Raw genomic sequence first — 25,825 nt, 5'->3', positions numbered from 1 at the left:
CCCAAAGGTTTAGGAATCTTTAGGGAAGAAAAATACGTTTTTAGAAGGCTACCAAGAAATCTTTTAGTGAATGCCTCAATTTACATATTTTGTTTTTAAAAATACTCTCATCCATCTTGAAAGTAATATAATATGAAATATTCCTTTAATTATAAAATCCAGTATATTAGTGTTTCATAAATAATTTTTAACATTTTTAGTACTTTGAATTTATATTTGTTTTTTGAACAGGATTCCTATGAGTGAGCAAAAATGAGCTCATGGTTCATGTAAGCATTTATAGTGGTTCTGTATGAATCCTTCATGGAGAAATCTGTGATGGAAATCTGTACGAGGGCTGCAGCCTAAGCTCTAAGTGGCACATTCTTTGATTAAGGAAAAGAGACAAATAGGAACTTCCCAATACCTTAAAATCAGCTATAGAGGATGTGAAGGAAAATAGGGAAATACTGTCCTTGAATTTTGGAATTTTGCCTTAAAGTGGGCAAGAGAAACAATAATTTCAAGTGATTAGAAATGGATATAATAAAAGAAAGTCCAGACATCTGTGGGTTTGGGGACCTGGGAAACAAGGTGGTGCTTTTCAGAGCTTTTATTTCCTTGCTTCACTGGCTAACTCAGGATGTCTGAACAGTCATTTGGACTCAAGAAGTGTCTGCTTTAATATTAATACCAGTGATAAGTATTAGGTATAATTTAGCTATCAGCATGTAAGCAGTTATCGCCAGGCCAGTGATACTGTGAATCTCTCACCTTGTTGACAAAATGGAGCACCTGGTACCTGGACACCCAGGAGGATTCACATTATACTTCCCAGCTGATTCTTGGAGGGAAAGCCTTCCAACCACACAAATCCTGCAATGAGGCACCCTGACTCCCACAGGAGAAAATGGACAAAAAGCATCATATACCCTCTTAAGACAAGAATAAAGATTGGGCATGGCCTCAGTTAGAAGATTTGTAGTTTCCAACTTTTGTTTTCTGAAAACAGCTCATGCCTCTCACTGTGCAGCCCACAGTGCAGGCCTGGACCTAGAGTTTCCGCCTAGCTTAGCCCTAAAATACATGGGAATAGAAACATTCATGTCATCATGTCAGTGCTTGTTGGTAGTCAAGGAAGTGATCTCTCTCTCAGTACCCTTTTTTTAAAACCAGGAGGATATCTATAAATCTGTGTGAGTAGATTTCCCCTAAGACAAGAGCCCAAGACCGATTCCACAGAAGAGGAGAGGGTTCAGGAAAGGCTTCATTTAATGAGTGAGACTGGCCTGGACATTGTACATAATTAGGTGATCATCAGGCAGATGCAGGGTGAAGAGGGGGGACATTTCCAGCAGTACATGGAGAGCTGGTCAAGCTGGAGAATAGCAAGTAGTTATGGGTGGTAATTATCTGATTGTAGGTGAGAAAAATTGAGATAATTAATGTAAACCCTATAAATGTTACTTATGTGTATAATAGTTATTCATGGAGCCTTAGGTTGAACTGCAGCATGTTTTTGAATACATTACCATTTTAATGTATATGTTTGTTTTTATGTCTAATTTTTTGGAGCACTCTGAACTAGTTGTTTACTAGACAGACTAAAGTAGACCGTTAGTAGCTTAAATTCATATTTTAGCATTATCCTTTCTTGGAGCTCTATAAAACAAAGTAATTGATTAAAAATACAACTTAGTTATCAAGCAATACTTGTTTTCCTATTAACCTTTTAAAGAATGGGAATCTGATGTTGAGAGATGATGTCCACAGATGATCAATTTAATACAGTAAAATGTACCATCTGGTTACAAAGACAGGTATAAGCTTTGAAATTACTTTTTTGACTTAGGAAACTTCCTTTTCAGATACAGATAATAAGAGACAGACTATGGAGGCAGTGACATATTGGACAGACACGATAGTTTTCGGGTATTGTAGAGAACTATATGTGATGGCAGACCTAATACATGCTATTATTGCATAACTCTGCAGTTGCCCTGGTGGTGTCATTTTGCTTCAGTGTTCATTAGAATAGCTGGCATTTTACTGTAATGTATAAAGAGGTAGTTTATATGAAACATCTGTCCTTGACATACAAGGACGTGTTCTGGTCTGCCTGTTGGTCAGAAATATTTATTAGGCATTCCTTGATGCAAAGTCCAGTTCTAGGGACTAAGAAATAAATAGACACCCCTTCACATTTCCCGAAGGACAGTCTGGGTGTAGATTATGGGTGCAGATTTGTGATCAGGTTTTTCCATTTGATAGGAACTACTCTACTGATCAGATACAATAGGAAATATTCTACTGATAAGATATAATAAGCAAGGAAAAATCCCCTAAAGATGTAATGGAAAAGTGTTTATTATTCAGTGACTGTGGGAAGTGTCTCATGCTGAGATCACTCCATTGACATTTACTAATGTACTTTTACTCATCAATATCACTGCACCCTAGTATAACCCCATCCTGCTTGGGGTGAAATGTGTATGTTTTAATGAAAAAGGTGCCTGTCCCAATGGGCGTTTTGGCAGGGGAAACCAAAGGGCTATTTACCAAGAAACTTCAGAGCATGAATTCACTATAATGCAGAGCTTCTAAACCTGGGACCCGTGATCCTAATTATCATTCAAAAAATTTTATATCTGGACATTTTTTTCCTGTAGAAAAATCCTTAGTGTCCATTAGAACCCTCAAAGGAAAAACGAATAATGCTTTAAAAACTCAGCTTTTATCATACAGACCTTGGCCCTTCATTCAACATGCATTTAAGTATCCTACTTATGATTTATGCCCCACACTTATAATTTATGTCCTAGTACAGTGAAGTGAACAAGTATGGTCCTTTGGATTTTCTGGGCTTATTTGATAGGTTGGGAGGTGTAGGGTGGGGTACTGCAAGCAAGTAAAATGACAGTCATTGCAGTACAGTAGTACAGAGTGAAAAATCTTATTCCAGAGAAGATTTCCAATTGAAGTAATGTTTGAGCTAAGACCTAAAATATGTGCAGGAGTTATCTGGGTATAAACTGGAGGCAAGGGAGTCTTAAGGGGTGGGGATGGGGAGGAAGAACTACACAGACTCAAATGCCAGAACTGAAAGGTGGTTAGTATTTATTTTCAGCCCCTTTCCAAATTTCCTCTCCAGTAAGTTTTCACATGCTTTACTGGGAACAAAATGTTAGGAGTAGTGATGAAAGTAGTAGGGTTTTTTTTTTTCCTTCTGGTTGTGCATAATGTTAATTTTTTAACATTAAAATTAAGTGTTTTAACAGTAAGTTCATTATGTATGTGCATTTACTCCTATACTTTAATAAAATAAGCATATATTATATGTGAATTTTAATAGCTCTCCTGAATAAGACTTAATAGTCATTTCTCCCAATTAATAGAAGAACAAAACTATTAATCTTAAAAAAAAAAATTGTTAAGCTTTATTTATTTTTGAGAGAGAGACAGAACATGAGCAGGGGAGGAACAGAGAGCGAGGGAGACACAGAATTCAAAGCAGACTCCAGGCTCTGAGCTGTCCGCACAGAGCCCAATGTGGGGCTCGAACCCACGAACTACGAGATCATGACCTGAGCCAAAGTCGGACACTGACTGAGCCACCCAGGCATCTCAAAACTTACTCTTAATGTTGAATCCCAGTAACCTGCAGATTTGTGATCAGACTTTCTATTTTCACTTATTTATATGTGAACATTCATTTATCTTTTTGATGATGAACATGTATTTACTAAGAAAATTATAAGCATGCAATACTCAAAGGTTCTTATGTGAAATGACTTTAACTGAAGTTGACAAAAAATCAAGGCTCCAATTTTCATAAGTGAATATATGTCATTTGTATCAAAAGCACTTTACTAAACTATATATAAGTGATCTTTCTGAATTTAACACAACACCTGTAGACACACAAGGCATCTGGCTATTATAGTTTTCTGTTATGATTAAACAAGCAAATAGTGCTACATGTGTTAGGGCGTAAAAGAAGGATATATGTGCTGTGTTCCACAACAAAGTCTTAATTCTGTCTTTTATTTTCATTTGTACAACTACCAGAAGCTAATTGTGTCACATCTAGATTCCTACACCTACTTTCAGCTTTTCTCCAAACCCATTTCTCTTCCTATACTGATTCATTCTTCATAAAATTGCCAAATGAGTCTTTATGAAAGCAAACTTTTCATTCTTGTACAAGAGCCCTGTTTCAGGCAGCCTTCTGTATTACATGTAGACTACTCCTGAAAAAGTGGTAATGGTGTTGGAACAGGAGAAGACGTTATCGTTTATTGAACACTTATTTTGTGCCAAGAACTGTTCCAAGTAATATGTATATAGTATGTCATTTAATCATTGCAACAACCCTTTGAGCCTAGGTACGATTATTACGCCCATTTTACTAATTGACATTTGGGAATGTAGTAAGTGATGGAGTCAGGATTCAAACTCAGGCAGCCACAGTTCAGTCTGCTTGGGGCACTCCTATAGCAAAACTCAGTAAAATGTAAGTCTACCAATAGACCTGCATGTAACAAAGGGCGTCTACTCTGGTGACCTATTTCTAGCAGTTTTGTACACAGTTGATCACGGCAGTGGCCAGTGTAAGTCCAGTGAACATCAAAATGAGGCCAAAAGCATGCTAGTTGGGGCATGCTTGGTGATTGCCATTAATTGAAGTGGAGATCTTAGCTTTTATCCACTTGTTTTCATTTTCTTCTTTCCACTCGTTTTTATGAAGTGCGTGAAAATATTTACATAGTTGCAGAGATACTCCCAAACAGCGGCACACTGCTAAAACTGACCTAGCTGGCAGGTCAGCACCTTTATGTGCTAAATTTAAAATGTTTCTGAGGTAGATGTACAAAATGATGTGAAAAGCTGTTTGTGGTAAGAGAAATGCTCATGATTATGGATTGAAATAGTAACTACATTGAATCCTTAGTCTTTAGCCAAGTATTTCCATGCCCTTCTTTGGGTAATTTTACTTATCTAATGTTTTTTCATACTCCTGTTCCATACTTAACCTATTTCAGCCAGGTTGTAGATTCTCACTTCGCCAGGACCCTGATTATTCTTGCTGTTACACTATCCCCTCTTGAGATTCTCCATGCTGACATCATACCAAGAAATGGAAAGGCCCCTTGACTCCCTTCATCCAGAAGGCCTTCTCTAGCATGTCCGTTACTCTTCATCTCCTGAATCATATGCCTTGAGTCGTTGGGTAGTGTCTGTGCCACTTGATTGAATGCACTTGGAATCATTCTCCAGTGATTCATTTTAATCTATGTGATCCCTCATTTATGAAATTATATAGAAAGTTCTTTGGGCAAAACTTTGTTTTGCATCCTTCAGAAGGCCTTGTAGTACCAGGTACTGCTTACGGTAGCTATCCAACACACTTTGGGTGAATGCAGTAATGCCCCATAACTCCAGAAAATAATCAGTGGTGAAAGAAAAGATTATTGGAATACCTTCCCTCCATCACACACAATTTGTGCTTTTTTAGGTTTTTTAAATATTTTTTTAAGTTTATTTGAGACTGAGCATGAGCGGGAGGAGGGCAGAAAAAGAGAGGGAAACAGACTAGGAAGCAGGCTCCAGGCTCTGAGCTGCCAGTACAGAGCCTGATATGGGGCTTTGAACTCACGAGCTGTGAGATCATGACCTGAAACCAAGTCAGACACTCAACCAACTGAGCCATCCGGGTGCCCCTTGAGTTTTTTTAATTTAATTCTTTTAGTCATTTATCTCCTATTCCAGATTGACTGTATCTTACTTAGAAAGTTGAAGTTTTGTACAATGTAATAGTTCCTTATTGTTGTTTTCTACTAAATCCAAGCATACTATTCAGTGCTGATGAAAGCAGGGGAAGCGTTGGGCACAGGCTCTGCTGGTAGGCGTGCACATGGGTGCAGCTTTGTTGGGGTTCACTTAACCCTGTGAATCAAGAGCCTCGACAAGTTAAATCCCAGTGATTATACCAAACATCTGTCTTAAAGAAATAATCAGAAATAACAGGCAAGTCCCCGTTTTAATGATTTATAGTAGCAGGACCTTTAAAAGCAACCCGAGTCGCCCAATAGGAAAGTGGTTCAGTAAATTGCAGAACATCTATACAACAAGCCCTAAAAGATGATTGTGGAGGAATATTTAATGGCATAGGGAATTGTTTCGAATATAATTTTTAAAGTTTATTTTACTTATTTATTTTGAGAGAGAATGTGAGAGCGGGAGAGGAGCAGAGAGAGGGAGAGAATCCCAAGCAGGCTCCACGCTGTCAGCACAGAGCCCGATGTGGAGATCGAACTCACACTGGGAGACCAAAGCCTGAGCCGAAATCAAGAGTTGGACACTTAACCAACTGAGCCACCCAGGCGCCCCTAGAATATAATTTTTAAAAGCTGTTTCCCAAACTACATACACTGTGGTCACAATTTGTGTTAAATGCAGGGGTACATATCCACCACAAGTAAAACAAAATGTACCAAATATGTAAAAAGTAATTACCTCTGGACAGTGGAACGACAGGTGACTTTTATGACATTATTTAAACTTCATGTCTTCCAAATACTCTGCAAGAGGGTATATTAGTATAATCAGGAAAAAAAAAATGCTCTTTTTTAAAGCAAAAGGCTGTATCAGTATAGGTGTGCGATCATCCGCCTGACTTGTATTTAATAAGTACTTTCCTTAACAGTTTCACATCCATTGTCAGAATAATTTTTTTTTATATTTCTAGTAGATATTTTGAGTTTTTCTGAGTCCTAGGCCTGTATTTGTGTACTGGCATGCTTTTTTTTCAGAGCTGTCTAAAAGCTGCCTGCAGTACACCAGGTGACCCACAAGGTCTAGACTTAGATGCATTTGGTACAGCATTTGATTTATTCCTTTCAGAAGTGTTCAGAAAATAAAGCCTGAATTGTTAGGATTTAAACGGAATCCTGTTACTGTTCTTGGCTTTCAATATGGCACACCTCCCTTTATAATCTGCCCTCGGTGAGATTACGGGAACATTTGTTGCCACCAGCCCTGATAGCCTCAGATTTATATTGTCAGGTTCTCCAAGTTGTGATTACGTGTGCAGAAGGCAGTCTTTGTGAACTTTCGAAGTGTGGACGTGGTAGCTTGTAATACCATCTTGGAAGCCTATTGGGCAAAGTTCTTTGGACAAAGTTCATCCCTTTCTTGTTGCTCTGCTGTGGAAGAGCTTGGCTAGTCACCCTTTCAAGGTAAGTTTTACCCAAGTTTTGTAAAATCCTTCCTGGGAGAGAAATATCAGCAGAGCTTTGTGCTGCCTCTGAGCTGACTGTAATGTGCTCTCCCTGAAGTCAGCACTCTCCTTCCCATTCCAGTTCCTTCCCACCTCCTTCAAATGCCTGCACTGGTGTCCACGTTAGTGCACTGTCGTAATCACAGTGCCTTACTGTCTTTGCTCTATTGGTGAGCCTTTCTGGACCTTTCTGAGAATAGAGCTGTTTCTTTCATCTTTAATTTGTGCCTTTCTTAATGGAGTTTATAGTGACTCTTCCTTGGGTTATCAGCTTCCAGTGCAGAAGGTCATTCCTCCTAAACTTCTCTTTGACGTGTTTATCATTTTCCAGAGGTAAATGCTGTACCCGATTAGATAACTACTCAGTGATAGAGCTCAGATTGGAATTCAAGTCGTTGGATTCCCAAACCTGGGTACTTGTAAGGCGTGGCTGGAAAGGGCAAGTGCTATCGTCTGAGAGTACCCACAGGATTCTCTGCTTTTCAGCTGTGGTTCTGTATTTTGAGTTTTGTCAGTACCTCCTTTTTGTGGGGAAATAGAAAGCATAATGGGGCGCAGTTTTCCACTGTGGTTCCTCCAACCCCCACCGATTCACTCTGACTGCTGCGAAGTGCTTTTGAGTCCAGGGGAGTAAACACAAAAAACTGTTCCTTGCAATTTTTCATAGTTGAACTTTGCCAGAGAACAGATAGAAAGATTTGATGAGCTTAGAAGCACATGTATAGAGGGACAGAGAAGTAGATTTGTTGACAAATGGCCCCTAAGGAATTATTTATTTTTCGTCATAATTAAATATTCTCAAAATAAAACATATATGTGTCAGTCTGATGAAAATAATGTTTTTTTAGAAAATATTTATTATGTATATAAGTATTTTATGAAAGCAACTTTATTTTTCTAGTTATAGAAATGATATCAATTCATATTGTAAGAGTTACAGAATACAGAAGAGTGTAAAACACAAACTAGTAGAGGTCACCTAAAGTGCTAGCACCTATTTTTTAAAAATTTTTTTAACGTTTATTTTTTGAGAGAGAGAGAGACAGAGCATGAGTGGGGGAGGGGCAGAGAAAGAGGGAGACACCGAATCTGAAGCAGACTCCAGGCTCTGAACTGTCAGCACAGAGCCCAACACGGGGCTCGAACCCACAAACCACGAGATCATGACCTTAGCAGAAGTCAGATGTTTAACCGACTGAGCCACCCAGGTGCCCCAGTTCTAGCACCTATTGATAACCACTAATATGATTTAGTAACTAGATTCTCTTTTTTATTAATATATACACACAGTTCACTTACAAGCTCACACAGTTTTTATACATGCAAAATCGTACCGTTCCTGTGTTGTGTGACCTGCCTTTTTTCCTCTGCGGTATCTTTCCACCACACTAAATAGAAATCTGCATCACCTCACTTAATGTCTTCAGTTTTTTGGATATGCCATAATTTCTTTGACTTCCTTATTACAGATGTTTAGATTGTTTCTAAATTTGGCCACCACTTTCATTTGGGGTATTTTTACCCAAATTATGTTTACAATTTGAACAGTTTACCAATTGTCATCTTTAGAAGTGGAGTTTCTGGGTCAAATAGTAATATATTTTAATTTTTTATACACATTTCCAAGCTGCCATAAACATTTTAAAAAATTTTAATAGCATGGTATCGTGAACTTTCGTATTAGCTTTTTCTTTTTGTCTTTCGCTACTGCAGTTGGTTGTGGTTTCTCACAGTACTAAAATCTGAACTTTCCAAATGAAACAGTTGTGGTTTTTAGAACAGTTGATTCAGCAGCTGTAAACTCCATGATTATGTTTTATCTGGTTTTTTTTTTTTTAAGCCAGTGACAATATCTTAGGTAGAAGAGAATGAGTTTTACTGTTAAATGTACAATGAGAAATTTTCTGATTGCTGGAGTTTGTTTTCTGGGATGAAAAGGCTGCTGAGATTTCTCTTTCTCCTAGAGCTGTAAAATTCAGGGTGTACTACATTTCATCTCAGAATCCCACAATGTCTAGGCCTGTGGGCAGCAAGCTTCCCAGTTGAGGTATCAGACACCTCATGATTATTTCTTCCATTGCAGCCATTCAGGTAGGTGGCAAAGGCTCTACTAATTTGGGGAGGCCACCTTTCCCTCATCCTCTCACTCTCCATCAGGCCGTGTCCTCCTTAGCCTTCCAGTATCACGTAGCTGCTCACCTGATTTAGGAATCCATTTTATCTTCTCTTATCTCTCTAATACCAATCTCTGTTTACCTCATGTTGCAGTTACTTAGTTCTGAAGGGAAGTGCCTGTGATATTTCATACTTGTGACTTCTGTACAAATTCACTGTACTATCTGCCTTAGTAAAAGCCTTTGTTCAACATAAAGCCTAAGTATTAAATGGCCCAAATGTTGATAACTGTATTAGGAAAACCTATAGTTCTCTTGTGTCTTTCTCCTTTCACTCAGGACACCTCACTTCTAACACTTCTGGTCACCAGATGTATGTGTGTGGGGCGTTTGGTCCAACACCAATCTGTGACACCGGCTGGGTGTACAGTTTAACTCAATTCTGACTTTGCCTACCTGGAGGTAATGTCAGATCCCACAGGTTAAGAGCTCAGCCCCACAGAACTGCCCCCCACTCTAGATACTAATCACAAGTAGTAGATCCCCAGGTTACCCACAACTTTTGTCCAACTTGGCTACAAATCAGACGTCCCCATGACCGCTTTCCCCTTAGATTCAGTGATTTGCTAGAACAGTTCACGGAACTCAGGGAAACACTTAAGTTTGCCAGTTTATTAAAGGTTATGAAAAAAGGATACAGATGAAGAGGAGATACATAGGGTGAGGTCTGGGAGGGTCCCAAATGCAGGAGCTTCTTCCTGGTGGATTTGGGGTGTGCACCCCCCTGGAAAGCTTTCAAACCCCATACTACTAGGATTTTGTGGAGGCTTCCTCCATTGGCATGATCAATAAACTCCATTTCCAGCCCCTTTCCCCTCTCTAAAGAAGTGAGTGGTGGGGCTGAAAATTCCAAACTTAGAAGCATGGCTTGGTCTTTTTGGGGACCAGCCCCCATCCAGGAGCCCACCTAGAATCACCTCATTAGAACAAAAGATGCTTGTAGGGCTCTTATCACTTAGGAATTTATAGGGGTTTCGGGAGCCCTGTGCCAGGGACTGGGGAAGAAGACCAAATAGATATTTATTATAAATCACAAGATCACAATCACTTAATATACCTTTTTTCCAAGACCATTTGTGTTTCTTTGCTGATATTTTTGTTTTTAACTCTACTGTGGGGAAGAAATAGATCTTGGTCTAAACTACTGGTTTATTAGAACAGAACCTCTTTGTACTTTTTAAAATTAGTTTGGCAGTTCCTTTACTAATTTTTATATTACTAAAGCTAATTATGTTACTAGTTAGTTTAAGAGTATCTCAGCTATTAAACTTGTCATTTGGTCTGCTTGTGTTGGCCTATTTTTACCCTGTTTAATATTAGGTTTTTTTTTTTTTTTTATTTAACCCCATTTCCCCCTATTTTCTTTTTTAATTGTGGCAAATATACTTAGTGGAATCCAGCTTGTTAGTTTCTTGTAAAGGTAAAGTTCACATTGAATCTAAGGTGTGCTAACTTTAAATGAGTTAGCTTTCATTTTCATAACAGTCCATTGAAGAGTGCTTTATGATCAGTAGTTGGGGCTTCAAGAAGGCTTTCCCCCAAGAAGCTAATAAGCTTTTTAAAAATAACACTCTAAATCAGAGTCACCTAGCATCAAGGAGACAATGTAACTTGGTTACATATTTCTCTAAACTTGGCTGTAACTTTGTTGTCCATAGTTATAAGACTCCTGGAAAAAGAATCTATCAAGAAGAGAGATCTCACAGCCCTGGATACATAAACAATGGCGAGGCACTTTGAGCACATTCAAGCATTTCTCAGGAGAGAAGGAGCTTCAGCTACTTCCCTCATCAGAGAAAAAAGATGGAACTACACAGGGCCCAAGGCTTTGTGAGAGCAGTGGTCCTACCCCAAATATATATCAGTACCAAAGCCAAGGTCCCTCCTACCAGGTCACACAGCCATTGCCATTGAGTCACCATGTTCTGTAAGAGCAAATATTTTACGGTACTTGCTAATTAGTTATTTATAGTGCCATATATATTAGTTTGCTGATTTACTCATTCTTAGACTTGAAACAGAACGATAGCCAAGAAAATAGTTCATTAAACCTCAGATCAGCTATGCTTCCTTAATTCGAGGCCCTCGTACACTTCCAGCCTTGTCTCTTATTTCTTGACTTTAGAAAATGTCTTTGTTCACATGCTCCTCCTGAATCTGTTAGGTGCACCATTTTTAACCATGTTATCTAAGCATTTAGAGTGGTGTGGTGGTCCTGATGTTTCATTACCAGACTTAGGGCACCACACACAGTGACAGTCCACTTGGCATTTCTAAGCTATGCACTCATAAGGAATCAGTGTTCTGAGTGGGAATGAGGCTGTCTGTTTAGCCAGAGTAACCTTGGAAGCTCCCTTTACTATTTACTTTAACATTTACAGTGTACATTTGACATAGTTCTGACTGGTACAACTCTGAATTATTCATTATCTATAGCAAGATTTTAATTCAGGACTATCTTCTGTAGCAATTAGCAAATCTTTAGGTTACCGCTCTCTGAAACTTGTGAATATGTATTATTATGACACAAATTAAAGTTACCATAGATTTTTAGATCAGGCAAAAACATGCTGAGAGTAACAAAGTATAATCCCTAGAAAAATGAAACGTTCTGGCGAAAAGACCAGAGTTATCCATGCTAGTACTTTCTTTGATTCATGTATTAGACACTTTCATTGTTGTTTTGACAATTTGAACATATTCCAGATAGCATAATTTTTAAAATATTTTGTAAATCCTTCTTTGAGGAATGTAAAAGAACAGCACAGTATCCATTCTTTATTGCAATGAAATCCTGAGCGTGCCGAGGTAAGGGGAGAACAACTTTAGAAGGAGAAAACACGCCTCTTATCTTTCAGGGGAGGAGGGCTCTTTTAAATTGATTCCATCACCCTGATACTCAGAACCTTTTTGTTTTAAAAACAAAACAGAAAATATGTCTGGTCAGAGTAGACTGGGAAACTTGTAGATGGGACACGGAAGGGGAAAGTCAGAGAGGTCCCTTGTACTCACCAACCATTCCTACCTAGAAATTCACTTTCCAGAGCTCTTCTGTGCATGAATCTCAGAGGATCTTTATATTTCATTTCGATAATTAGGTACTTTTATTTTATTAGGTGACAAATATAGTTTCTAAGTGAAGAAAATGAAGGATAAATGGTAATATTCACCTTGCTGACTTTCACAAGGTGAGCATAGCAAGTCTGTAAACTAATGTGATGGTTAAGAGTATATTCTTATTGGGGCGCCTGGGTGGCTCGGTCGGTAGGCGTCCGACTCCAGCTCCGGTCATGATCTGGCAGTTCGTGAGTTTAAGCCCTGCATGGGGCTCTGTGCTGACAGCTCACAGCCTGGAGCCTGCTTCAGATTCTGTCTCTCCCTCGCTCTCTGCCCCAGCCCTGCTCACACTCTGTCTCTGTCTCTCAAAAATAAACAAACATTAAAAAAAATTTTTTTTAAGAAGTACATTCTTATAAACCTATAATCCTATGTAATATAAATCTGTAGCATATTGTCAGGATATTGAAAGTGATATATGGAAATATATCTATATGTAATGTATTTTAGCACTAATTTACTATAAAATAATAGTAACTAGCACTTATATTATGCTTTTTCTATATGAAACACTAAGTGCTTTGCACATACATATACACAATTGCAGAATCCAAAAACGCTCTGAAAACCAAGAGCATTTTTCATAAATTTGCCTGAATTCATTTGGTGCTAAGACATGACCTGAATTCATTTGAGGTTATTTATAGTCTTTATTTATCCTATTTAATTTGAACATTCATTTATTTCCTGCAGAAATATTAATGTGCTTGATTGTGAAGTGCTGCCCTGGAGCCTGCTAGTTCTGCATGGTGTTGTGGGGGGGTTTGGGCCTCAGTATTTACCATTTTGCCTTTCTAAAATTAAAAAAATAATCTGAATTTCAAAATATATTTGGCTGGAAAATATTAACATGAAGGACTTGGCATGTGTTACTCTTTTGCTCCTCACAACAGTGTTGTCAGATAGGTACTGTTCTTTTCCCTGTTTTCCAGAATGAGGAAACTGAGGTAAGAGACATGAAGTACAGGGACAAGGTCATAGGGCGAGTAGGGGTGGAGCTGGGATGCCAGCCCCAGTGATCCTGAATCTGCTCTCAGAACTGTGCTCTCCTGCCTCCCTTTGTAAGGTGGCTTCCTTGGGATGTTGATGCAAGTTAGGGATTTAATCCTATTTCCCTGTGCCCTACATCTGTGCTTGGTTTTCTAATTATTAATTTCTAGACTTTTTAATTGGGAGACAGTACAAGTGTAAAAGGTTATAGATACTTGCATTCTTCTTGCATTGCCTGTCCCCATGTCTGGCCTAACCAACAATCTATATATAGTTTTCAAAAATTGCTACTTTCATCACATATCAACATATTATCATAATCACAACATCACAATACCAACATAATCACATATTACATCCTCATCTGCTTCCCTGTTTTCTGAATTTAAACTGAAATGTTTTACATACTTGTATGTTTTTTGCACATCTTTGTAGGATAAGTGATCATATATTTATTTATTTAACTAGAATGTGCCCTTACAGCCCACTTGAATAACCACTATACCACAGCAGAGCTAGAAATTAACCAGTTGAATTGAAGAATTACAGTGATGATATAATAAACTAGTGAAAAAGCAGGACAAATGATAAACTCCTTTCCTAAATGGTGATTTCCACTTGTTGCTTCAGATCCTGTGCTGGTTTCTGTGATACATTTTTCAAGACGGAAGGCTTATCGTGCCCATTTTCATTTTTGTTGTGCTTCATCCTCTGAGAATGTCCCTTTATTTGCTGCATACTTACACACACAAAATTCACCTGATTTTGTGAGTTTGAATATGAATATTGCAGGTGTGTACAATATAATAGCTTCAGAATTACTGAACGATGAAGCTGGTGTACTTTTTGAAAAATTTCTATAGGTTCTCTTATTTCCAAAGTCATCTTACAGCTTTAAGACACAGAAGTACCTATTATATTTGTAATCTTCGCATTCTTTCCTGTCCTTCTCCCTCACATGGAATATTCTGTGTACAGGAATATTGAATTTATAGAAAAAGGAGAGAGTACTGTACTTTTAACTGAAGGCACATCTGTATTGAATTATAAATGATTTATTTTGTCTGTCTTCAAAGCAGCATCTTTTCCTTTATTTTTGGTTTGGGGAAGAACTGTATGGGTGGAGGGTTTTGAGAGAGGTATTTGGACTTTTATGTGGTTATTTTAAGAAAAGTCACTAGTTTGTATCATATTTGGCCTGATTCTAAAAAGCATTCCACATATTTTCCAGCTCCACTGAAGTGGTCAAAACAAACGTTGAATGAGGCCAATGTTGTGTGCACTTAAAATACAAAGAGCCTAATCTTGCTTTTCAGTGGAAAAAAAATCTGTTATTTTTTATGGGATATGAATCCTTGTTTCCTTTTGTTAGAAACTTTGAAATGATTTTAGCTTTGAAACAAATTTAATAGTCGTAGTCGATGTCTCTGCTTAGAGTCCTACCCCTTCTCAGTATTTCCAGCCGTTTTCACTGTTAATCTCTGGGTTAAGCTGAAAGAATTCTAGGAAATCTCCCTTTCAGTTATCCTTTTGAAACCTTGTTTTTAATAGCACTTTTCTTTCTTGGCTTGCATGACATTTTATCTTTCTTTTCCTTTCTTTTTGCCGTTTGCAAAGACTCTTGGGAGGATTTGACAGATTTGGTGGAGCAAATGCGCGATGATACAGAAGGTGCGTGCCACACCAACATCTTTCAGCTTTTTTTCCTTTCTTTTCTTTCTTTATTTCTTTTTTTATTTATTTTTTTTAATTTCTAACCACCTTTTGATTGTTTTCCATAAGCGAGACTGTCAGCTTTAGGTTTTATTTCCCATGGCAATAATTGGAGTAATAAAAATATTTGCTACATTTTCCATACAGGTACTTCATTTGTACAGGATTAGGGTTTTCAGAGTCTTGCACTTACAATCTTTATCCTTGTGGTTCCAAGTAAAGCATATATGTTTATGCTGTTCCTTTAGGATATTTGTTAAATATCCTAATAATAAATGTTTTAAGGGGACTTTATTTCAAAATTATATCAAATTTTTCTAGGCTGTTTTTTCATTTGTTGGGAAGATGTAAACACATTTTTTTATCATTTGTGAAAAAATATATTTCTGTGAATTCCACAGTGGCCAAAAACAAACCAATCCCAGGAATCTGAAGTATCCAGTCTGGAATGTTGTTCTGATTTGTAGATTTCCATAACATGAAGCACTTTCATCTTGGTCCCGTATTATCATTACTTTCCAGTGGAATTACTTTCAAAAGTAGCACATATGCTCCAATATATGAAGTTTCCCTAAACCAATCGTTTCTTCTGAAATCGGCACCAAACTTTAGGGAGCTCAAGGTAATTTATACATTTTATAATAAAAATAGAAAAATTGAAGTTTGGCTCCACTGCACTCTGTCATTTACATTCTCCCACTTTGCCTGGGCACTAAACGTCCCCCAGCTTCAGCACACACTCTCCTAGCACACACAGGAGACTGGCCCTGCGCGCAGACTGGCCTTTTCATTGCCTGTGCCTGAGTGCCTTGAGTGCCTTGAGTGCCTTGAGTGCCTTGAGTGCCTTGAGTGCCTTGAGTGCCGTCAGCCTCCTCTCCTGCCTTGTACCTGCAGCATTCCACCCAGAGCACTTACTCCCCTTCTCCCTTACCTGCCCTGCGCCCCGCTGTGCTTGGGGCACCGCCCTCTAGCCCAGATGCGTGCTCCAGGAAGGAAGTGCTCCTTGACAGCTGTGGCCCACGTTCATTTCTCCACTCAAGTTCTTCAGAACTTGGAGCTTAAGGCTTTTTACTTGTTCTCTCCTTTTTGTGTTTATCGTCCTAGTTCAAGTGTAATATCCTTGAATAGAGGTTGTCTTAAACTTCTTGGTGTCCATGTGAGATCTGGGGTGGTACTGTGCTCAGTCCATTTGGTCACACCAGACAAGACAAGGCATTCTGTCTCTACTGATGCCCAGTAGTTTCTTCTTCACTTTACTTTGAATGAGTAAATTATTATGAGTTTCACCTCATTTCCCACAGTCAAACTATGTCTTTATTCCATCTTTTAATATAACCAGTTACATATAATTCGATGAAAAAGCAAATCAGTATTACCTAGTTGATTGACAGTTCATAGACAACGAAAAACAAAGAGGAGGGTGTTGATTCATTCAGTGAGTACCGTTTACTATTATGTTAGTTGCTATTACTATTATTTACCAGGCACCACACAGGTATAAGGTTTCAATTCCTTTAATAGACTAGGTACTAAAAAAAATGCTGCATAAAAGCCAAAAAATCTATGTCCTTCTTGAAGACTTCTTCCCTAGGACTCAACCTGACAAAATTCCATTTCTTTAATACAAAGTACTACTGAAAGAATCAAGCCTACTGTGAGAGTCAGCCTCCTCTTTTTCATCTTGTTTTTGTGGGAATTTTTGTGAATGATTGCCACAGGTGAAATCAGAAAGGGAAATGAGGTGAATTGTAACAATATAGCACATAAAAAGCCCAGAAGATGTGAACTGTCAATACTTTGATGATAGTAGTAAATTACCAGTCATGTAGTGTATGGTAATGTTGGTCAAGAACGTATTTACAGAAAAGTCTTTCTGGAATGGAGTTTTTTAAAAGAAATGACAATCAGAATGGTGGAAGGGAAGGGGCTTTACTCATTAACTTTTTTAAGTCATTCATCCCTGTCTTTTTTATTATCATTTTCTACTTCTCTTGCCTCATTTCAGTTATGTAAAATGCTAGAGTTTTACTATGTTATTACATAACAAGAGTTTTTATAAAAGTGCTTGTTACAAGAATAAACATGAGTTAAAGAGTATTGCCCACATGTAACAGAGTTAGCAACTCAGAGCCTGGGGTGGGTTCTGGTTTCAGATCTGAGAAAGCTGAGATGTATGTAGACTCAGATCTTTTCAGGAGACCTTTACCGCTGAACTGTTTCAATTCTGTCTCTTATCTGTTATTATGGATGTGTCATAACAGTTGACTTTTTAATAGATGAAGTGTTAACACCGGCCTCCAGCCTCCTGAAAATTTGCTTTTTAACATAACAAACTCTAGGAGGTTGCAGATTAGAACTATTAGCTTTTGGGTTTTGTTTTGTTTTAAATTTTGTCAAGATTGAAGTTTCTTCTGGCAAACTGATTTCTTACAGTGATGGTTGTTGGTTTTACATTCAGTGTGTCTGTCACTCCTGTCTAACAGAATATGAAATGTCTTCTGAGGATGAAAATGTATCTTGCTTACAACACTGATCAATCATCTGGCATCCCATCTCATTATACACTATTAATTTGTGTCTAAAAGTTTGGAAACTCACGAGAAAATTATGAAGATTAAATGAAATAATAAAAGCGGATAATTTACTATCTTTAGTTTCTCAAATATTAAATTCCTTTCTGTACTCATTACCAGCCTCTTAAATGGATTCAGTGAATTTGCAGTTGTCCAGATTATTGCCCATCTTTCTGAGCATTGAAATAGTTGGGATGTTACTTGAATTAGGGAAATGATACACCTTTGTGACATACTATTTGATCAAGACTGCTTACTGGTTCCTTGACATTTTCTTTTGGGTTAAGACTTAATGTCCACCATCGTGAAAAATGGAAGGAACATATCTAAGAGATATTCTTAGCATGTAACACTGTGTCACATAGTCATTGAGTAAAGGTTTATTTTAAATAAAATTGTTGCACTTATACTTATGGAAAACCATAATAATTTTAATCACTAACAATGTTTTATTCTTAGCATGTCCCAAGCATTTCTAAATATTTAACACATACTAATTTGTTTAGTCTTCAGAACCCTAGTATTGCTTTATAAATGAGGAAAGTGAGGCCTACCCCGTGAAGAAAATTGCCAGGTGGAATACTGCTCGGCAATAAAAAGGAACAAGCTATTGATACACCCAACAACTTGGATGAATATAAGGAATTATGCTGAGTGGGGAAAAAAAATGCCAATTTAAAAAGTTACATACTGTGTGATTACGTTTATATAATATTCTTGAAATGATGAAAGTATAGAAATGGAAAATAGTAGTTGCCAAGGGTTAGGAGAGGGTAGGGGGCTGGAGGAAAGTGAGTTTGGCTTTAAAAGGGCAAGATGAGGGATCCTTGTGTTGATGGCAACGTTGTGTGTGTTAACTGTAATTCAATATGAGTATTCTGGTTATGATAATGTACTCTAGTTTTTGCAAAGTGTTACATTTGGGGGAACTAGGTTAAGGGTACACACAACAACTACAATTTTTAGAACTGCATATGAATCAACAATTATCTCAAAAAAAAATTCAGAGAAAAAAGAGATAAACTTTCCCAGAATCGCACAGGGTAGAATTCAAGTAGAGTTCAAACTCCCACAGGCTCACTCCAAAGCTTGTGCCCTTGACCACTACACCAGAGTTCAAACCTATTTGACTTAAGACCCACTGTAAAAATATGTTTTCATCAAAACTCAGTACATACATCATTTATTTGTATGTACCTAGAACATGACCTCTAGAACATGTATCAATACATGATCTTACTATGGTGAGACATAGTAAATCAATTTTATACTCCACTAAGGAGTGTGACCTTTAGTTTGAAAGCTGCTGTAGGTACTAAGCTCTAAGAAAGAGAGCTCTTCCTGAAATGGCTCTATTTTAGATTCTGTTTCCTGCATACAATTATTGTCATCCTCCAAAGGCTGGGCAACTAACCCTTCATCCTTCTGTTTCTGTATAAACCATCTCCTCTGGTGAAAGCATCTAATAATTGCCACTATTATCCCTATGCTAATGATTATCCAACCTCAAACTTTAATTTGTATTTACAGCTATGTGATGAAAAAATATGTTGAGAATACTTCCACATAAATGTCCTTTACCATATCTGAAACCAACCTGATTTTACCCCTTACCCCCAAATAGTTACTCAGTTTTTTCATTTTCATTTCCAGTCTCACGGGGCAAAAACTTTGGCTGTTCGTGACTGTTCTGTTTCCTTAACTGGTACAGTCCTTCATGGCAGGCAGTTTTGGTCCTCTTCCCCCCGCCCCCCGCCCAAATTCACTGTGCATAATCCTCTCAGACTCATCATCTTCAAAGTTTTGATTACACCATCTCTCTGCTCAAAACCTAGAGTGGTTCTCATTACCTGTTTCATTACCTGTCTGCTTTTAGAGACCTCTGTCACCTGACTTTGTCACCTTTTTCACTCTGTCACCTCTGTCACCTTTCCCGTGCTTGCCAGCTCTCCCCATGCCATTCTGATTCTTTTTACCTCATTTCACACACCCATTCCCACCTTTTGGAATGCATTCTTCCGTGTTTTCTGTGATTTCACCTTGAGGGTCTTCCTCAAATCCTACAGTATTTGGTGGTGTCTCATTTGGAACACAGGTGTACAGTATTCCCGGCATTAACCTAAAGATCGAGATTATTCCAGGTTTTTGGTCAGGTCTGGAGTTTACCCTATTTACAAGCTGAACAATTAGCCTGATTCTGTTCTTAGATACTGGCAAAAGATACAAGACTCCTAGTGGGAGACAAAGGACTTTATTACTCATGACGCTGCAAACAGCCTGAACATCAGCATACTGGTGTCTTGCACAAGAGTCCCACCTAGTAGACACCATAAGGCTCAGCAAGATGCTCTGCATGTGGTGGGTGGGTGTTGCAGCTGAGGAACACTGACTTTGGAGAACCCATTGCTTTTATAGGAAGCAGTAAGAAAGCCTCACCTCTCATGACTATCAGCTGCATAAACAGCCCTGACAGATGACCCAGATAAAAGAGTGGTCAAGGTCTTGTTGCAGTCTTGATACAACCCAGTAAAGACGTGTAATGGCACAAGAGGGCCAAGGAGGATTGTCTCTCCCAACATTTTACAGGTAAAATGTAAAGAAATGAGAAATTTTCGCAGTATCAGGGAATGTGAGAAACGGAGATGTAACTCTTCTAGATCAGAGCTCTAGCTGTCCTAAGTCACAGTGGTGCCCTCAACATTTAAACTATTTCTATGGAATAAGCTGAGCAAAGCAAGGAACTTTTGGGTTTGTACTTATCTCCTAAATTTTTTATGTTGCCTCAAAACAGAGACGACTGACTGTTGTCCTAACTTATAAATGTTCCCGGAAATTTTCTAGGTATTCTTCTGTGGTGTTGAGTTCGGGAAGCTCCCAAAACAAAAATTGATTATATTATGATATGGGAGCCTAATGAAGAAGAAACCAGTGCATTTTCATAGGAAACTCTTGGAAAAGAGTGTGTGTAAATGGACATCTTTTAAACATTAAAGATAGTGGATGCCTAAAAGAAAAACACTTTTCCTTTACTGCTCACACTACTTCTGACACCAATTATGCGGGGGATTTTCCCACACCAACCAATTCGCCAGCATCAGTTCAATTCTGACACCATCTACCTGGAGTTAGTGCAGACTCCACGGGTTAGGAGGTTACTCCTACAAGGTGCCCCCTCATTTCAGATGCTAATTGCTAGGCCAGGTTGTCACCTCTGCTTCTGACCAACTAGGCCTAAATCAGAGGTTCTTGTGACCCCCTCATAAAGTTTGATAATTTGCCAGAATGGCTCAGGCCTCAGGAAGAGAGTTTACTTGCTAGATTATGGTGTATTACAAAAGAATACAACTCAGGAACAGCCAGGTGGAAGAGGTGCATAGGGCTAAGTGTGTGGGAAGGAGCACAGAGGTTCCATACTCTCTCTGGGTGCTTCACCCTCCTAGCACCTCAGTGTGTCCACCAACCCAGTGGCTGTCCCATCCCTTTTGGTTAGGATTTTTATGCAAGTTTCATTATATAGGCCTGATTGATTAAATTATTGGTCATTGATGACTGAACTCAGTCTTCAGCCCCTCTCCCCTCCCTGGAGTTGGGGGGTGGGGTACAGCTGAAACTTCCAACCCTTTAATCACATGGCTATTGCTCCTGGGTAACCAGCCCCCATCCTTAGGGACTTTCCAAAAATGCTTCTTTTACCCTTAACTCTGGAGCTATTTCAGGAGCCAGGGACAAAAACCACATATAACAAAAGATGTTTTGGCTCTTATCACTTAGGAAATTTTAAGGGTTTTAGGAGCTCTTTGTTCAGGATATACATATAAAGTTCACAATGCCTTATCAAGAATGAGTGATAGTATATAAAAGAATGGTTTGGAAACATTAAATCACCAAATAAGATCATTCAGTTCAGTATTAATGCCAATTAGAAGGGGTTTTTGGTTATTTTCAGAGATGGGAAAACAGTATAGAGGTAGTCTTCTCATTGGAGGTTGGCAGTTAAGCCTTGACCTGAAGCAAAAGAAAACAGAACCTCTTTTTTATTTTTAATTATGGAAGTTTTCAACTACATAGAGTAATGAAGCCTAAAGTTGCCATCACCCAGCTTTAATAATTGTCAATATTTGCTGATCTTATTTCATCAATTTCCATATTTTTGTTCCTGGAGTACTTACAACCCCCAACTTGGGACTTTTTTACTTTATGGTGGTGTGAAAGGGATATTCATTCAGTAGAAACCATACTTCACGTTGTGAATTTTCACCTTTTCCCAAGCTTTCCCATGATGGTGGGCAATAGCAGAGAAATGTGGCTCCCAGTCAAGCCACGCAGTCACAAGGGCAAACATCTGATACACTTAAAACCATCCTGTGCCATACAGCCATTCATTTTTCACTCTCAGTACAGTATTTAATAAATGACATGGGGTATTCAACACTTTGTGATAAAATAGGCTTTTGTTAGATGATTTTGCCCAACTCTAGGCTAATGTGACTGAGTATGTTTAAGATAGGCTAGGTCTGTTAAAGGTTAGGTGTTAATTTATGATATTTTAAATGGAAAATGCGTTGGTTGGGATGTAACCCCATCGTATCTTGAAGAAGATCTGTATTTTTTTATTTTTATTTTTTAAATTTTTTTTAACATTTATTTATTTTTGAGGGACAGAGACAGAGCATGAGCGGGGGAGGGGCAGAGAGCAAGGGAGACAGAATCCAAAGCAGGCTTCAGGCTCTGAGCTGTCAGCACAGAGCCCGACACGGGGCTCGAACTCACGGACCGTGAGATCATGACCTGAGCCGAAGTCGGACGCTTAACCGACTGAGCCACCCAGGTGCCCCAATAATTTCTTAATAGTACCTACTATTTATTCAGCTCATTTTCAAAGATTGCTTGTCTTAAATATGTCTCTTTTTAATTGGTTTATTCAAATCAGGATCCATACATAATATACATTATTATATATCTTAAGTCTCTAGTTTTTTTATTTTTTAATTTTTTAATACTGCTATTATCTTCCTAATTTTATTTATTTGTTTGTTTTTTCTTTCCAAGTTGTTATCTAAATTCTTTTTTGTTAACATAGAGTGTAACAATAAGTTTCAGGTGAAGAATTTAGTGACTCATCACTTATATACAGCACCCCGTGCTCATCAAAACAAGTTCTCTCCTTAATACCCATTACCTATTTAACTCATCCCCCTGCCCTCCTCCCCTCCAGCAAGTCTCTAGTTTTTTGAAAGAACTGCCTTATTGAGATATAATTCACCATACCATAAGAGTCATACCACAATACCATAAGAGTCACCACTCTCAGCTGTATCATTTAGTAGTTACTATATTTATAAAGTTGTACCTCCATCACGACTACCGGAATATTCTCATCACCCTATACAAGACCAGTGCTGAGCTACTGAGCCTTCTCCTTCTCATCACCCTACAAAAAAAACCCTATACATATCTATTACCATTGAGTTCCTATCCCTCTTTCCCCCAGGTCCTGGCAACTACTCACCCACTTTCTGTTTCTATAGATTTGCCTGTTCTGGACATTTCATGTAAACGATCATTAAACATGGGGCCTTTAGTGCCTGGCTTCTTACATTCAGCATGGTGTTTTCAAGGTTCATACATAACATGGCATGTATCAGTACCTCATTCCTTTTTATTGCTGTGAATGACATTTCATTGAACATGCCACATTTTATTTGTCCATTCATCAATTGATGGACATTTGTACTATTTCCATGTTTAGACTATTATGAGTAAAGTTGCTATGAACATGCATGTATGAGTTTTAAATGGACATGTGTTTTCCCTTCTTTTGGTTATACACCTAAAAAGGGAATTGCTGGGTCATATTGGTGACTATGGTTTAACCTTTGGGGAACTGCCAGACTGTTTTCCAAAGCAGCTGTACCATTTTACATTCCTGCCAACAGTGAACTAGGGTTCCAATTTCTCCACGTTCTTGTCAACACTTGTTATTTTCCTTTAAAAAAAATTTTTTTAATTACATCCATCTTAGTAAATGTGAAGTGGTATCTCATTGTGTTTTTGATTTGCATTTTCCTAATGAGCATTATTTCATGTACTTGTTTGCCATTTATATGTATATCTTCTCTGAAAAAAATGTTCAAATCCTTTGCCCATTCTTTTTTACTGGGTTGTCTTTTGTTGAATTGTAAGAGTTCTTTGTATATTCTAGATATTGGATATAATGTGATTTTTTTCTCCCATTCTGTAGGCTCTCTTTTCACTTTTTAAGGATGTCCTTTGAAGCACAGATTTTTTTAATTTTTATAAAATCCGGTTGTTTGTTTTTTCTGTTGCTGTGCTTTTGGAGTCATTTATTTTTTTTTTTAGTATTTATTTATTTTTGAGAGAGAGCAAGAGCGAGCACAAGTGGGGAAGGGGCAGAGAGAGAGACACAGAATGTGAGGCAGGCTCCAGGCTCCGAGCTATCAGCGCAGAGACCAATGTGGGACTCAAACCCTTGAACCATGAGATCATGACCTGAGCCAAAGTCAGATGCTTAACCGACTGAGCCACACAGGTGCCCCACTTTTGGTGTCATTTAAAAAACCATTTGGTCATGTTGTATAATCCTTTTTATATGTTGCTAGATTTGGTTTGTAAGTACTTTGTTGAGGGTTTTGCATCTATATTCATAAGAGGTATTTATTAATCTATAGTTTTTTTATACGGTTGCCTGATTTTTATCTAAGGTAATAATTGGTTTCATAGAATGAAATGGGGAATGTTCCATCTTCCAGTTTTTTAGAATTGTTTATGAAGGGTTATTTTCATTCTTTATTTTTTTGAATGTTTGATAGATTTCAATAATGAAGCCATCTGGTTCCAGCTTCTTTGTGGGATGTTTTTTTTTTCTTTTCTTGTTTTGTTTTGTTTTGTTTTGTTTTGTTTTGTTTTGTTTTGTTTTGTTTTTAAAGAGAGAGAGAGAGAGAGAGAGAGAGAGCGAGCAGGGGAGAAGGGCAAAGGAAGATAGAGAGAGAATGCCCATGTTGAGCCTGATGTGAGGCTTGATCCCACGACCCTGGGATCATGACCTGAGCCGAAATCAAGACTCAGATGCTCAATTGACTAAGCCACCTAGGCACCTCTATGGGATGTTTTTTTTACTGACAAATTCCGTATCTTTACCTGTTACGGATTTTCTGTTTCTTAAGTCAGTTTTGGTGATCTGTATCTTTGTTAGAAAATGTTCATTTTGTCTAGGTTGTCTAATATTTTGGCATACAGTTGTCAGTAGTATTCCCTTCCAATCCTTTTTGTTTCTGTAAGGTCAACAATGTCTCCTCTTCATTCCTCAGTTTAGCAATTTAAGTCTTCTCTCTTTTTCTATTGGTCAATCAAGCTAAATATTTGTCAGTTGTTGATCTTATCAAAGAACCAACTTCAGGTTTCATTGATTTTCTCAGTACTTTAATGTGCTGTTTATTTCTGTTCTAATCTTTTATTACCCCTTCTTCCTGGGGCTTTCCACTGGTATATGTGTTTATTGGTTGCCCTTGAGGAAGCTTCTGTGAAATCATGGAATTAAGTTATGCTAGAGCTGGAAGAGTCATGTAGGTCAGTGCCTTGACAAACTTTAATGCACATATAGATCACCTCGGGTCGAGTTAAAGTGCAGAACCTGATTCAGTAGTACCATTGGAGCCTAAGGCCTCCCATTTCCAAAAACTTCCAGGTGATGCCAATTTTGATGCCAGGGCTACATGTGCAGTGGCAAGGATCTAGTTCTTTTGGTATCAGGGTCATTTGTGGGGTTTTCCAAAACCTGTTGTTTCTCTCCATTCCAGAGTTAATAATATACTCCCCCGACCCCTTGAGAATTGGTGCTGCAGGGAGTCATTAGGATCGATATGGGTGTGTGTTGTTTCCACCAGATAAAAGAATTACTGAACAAGCTTAACCCTCATTTCACAGATAAGGAAATTGAAGCCCCAAAGAAATGAGACTCCTTGCCTGGTGTCATAAGTTAA

The 25,825-nt window shown here is 38.1% G+C and overlaps 1 protein-coding gene across 11 annotated transcripts in view; it reads left to right on the top strand.

The window, feature by feature from the left end:
* RUFY3 (RUN and FYVE domain containing 3) overlaps window positions 1-25,825 on the top strand; it is an 80,091-nt gene that overhangs the window by 18,064 nt on the left and 36,202 nt on the right. For 7 of the 11 annotated variants that reach the window (XR_008296285.1, XM_053217268.1, XM_053217267.1 and 4 more), the window contains one exon: window positions 15,157-15,210. The exons of 3 other annotated variants lie outside the window; for them this stretch is intronic. Coding sequence is in view for 6 of the 8 variants with exons in the window: in XM_053217268.1 (XP_053073243.1) it covers window positions 15,157-15,210 (54 nt within the window). In the remaining 2 variants the exon portion in view is untranslated. Of the gene's footprint in view, window positions 1-5,538; window positions 7,218-15,156; window positions 15,211-25,825 lie in introns of those variants that run through there. One more of the 11 variants, XM_053217270.1, reaches the window with a different exon arrangement.

The sequence above is a fragment of the Acinonyx jubatus genome, chromosome B1 (genome assembly GCF_027475565.1).
Source record: "Acinonyx jubatus isolate Ajub_Pintada_27869175 chromosome B1, VMU_Ajub_asm_v1.0, whole genome shotgun sequence".
Lineage (NCBI taxonomy): Eukaryota > Metazoa > Chordata > Mammalia > Carnivora > Felidae > Acinonyx > Acinonyx jubatus.
The sequence above is the reverse complement of the archived record's forward strand: the minus strand, read 5'-3'. Positions and strand labels throughout refer to the sequence as shown.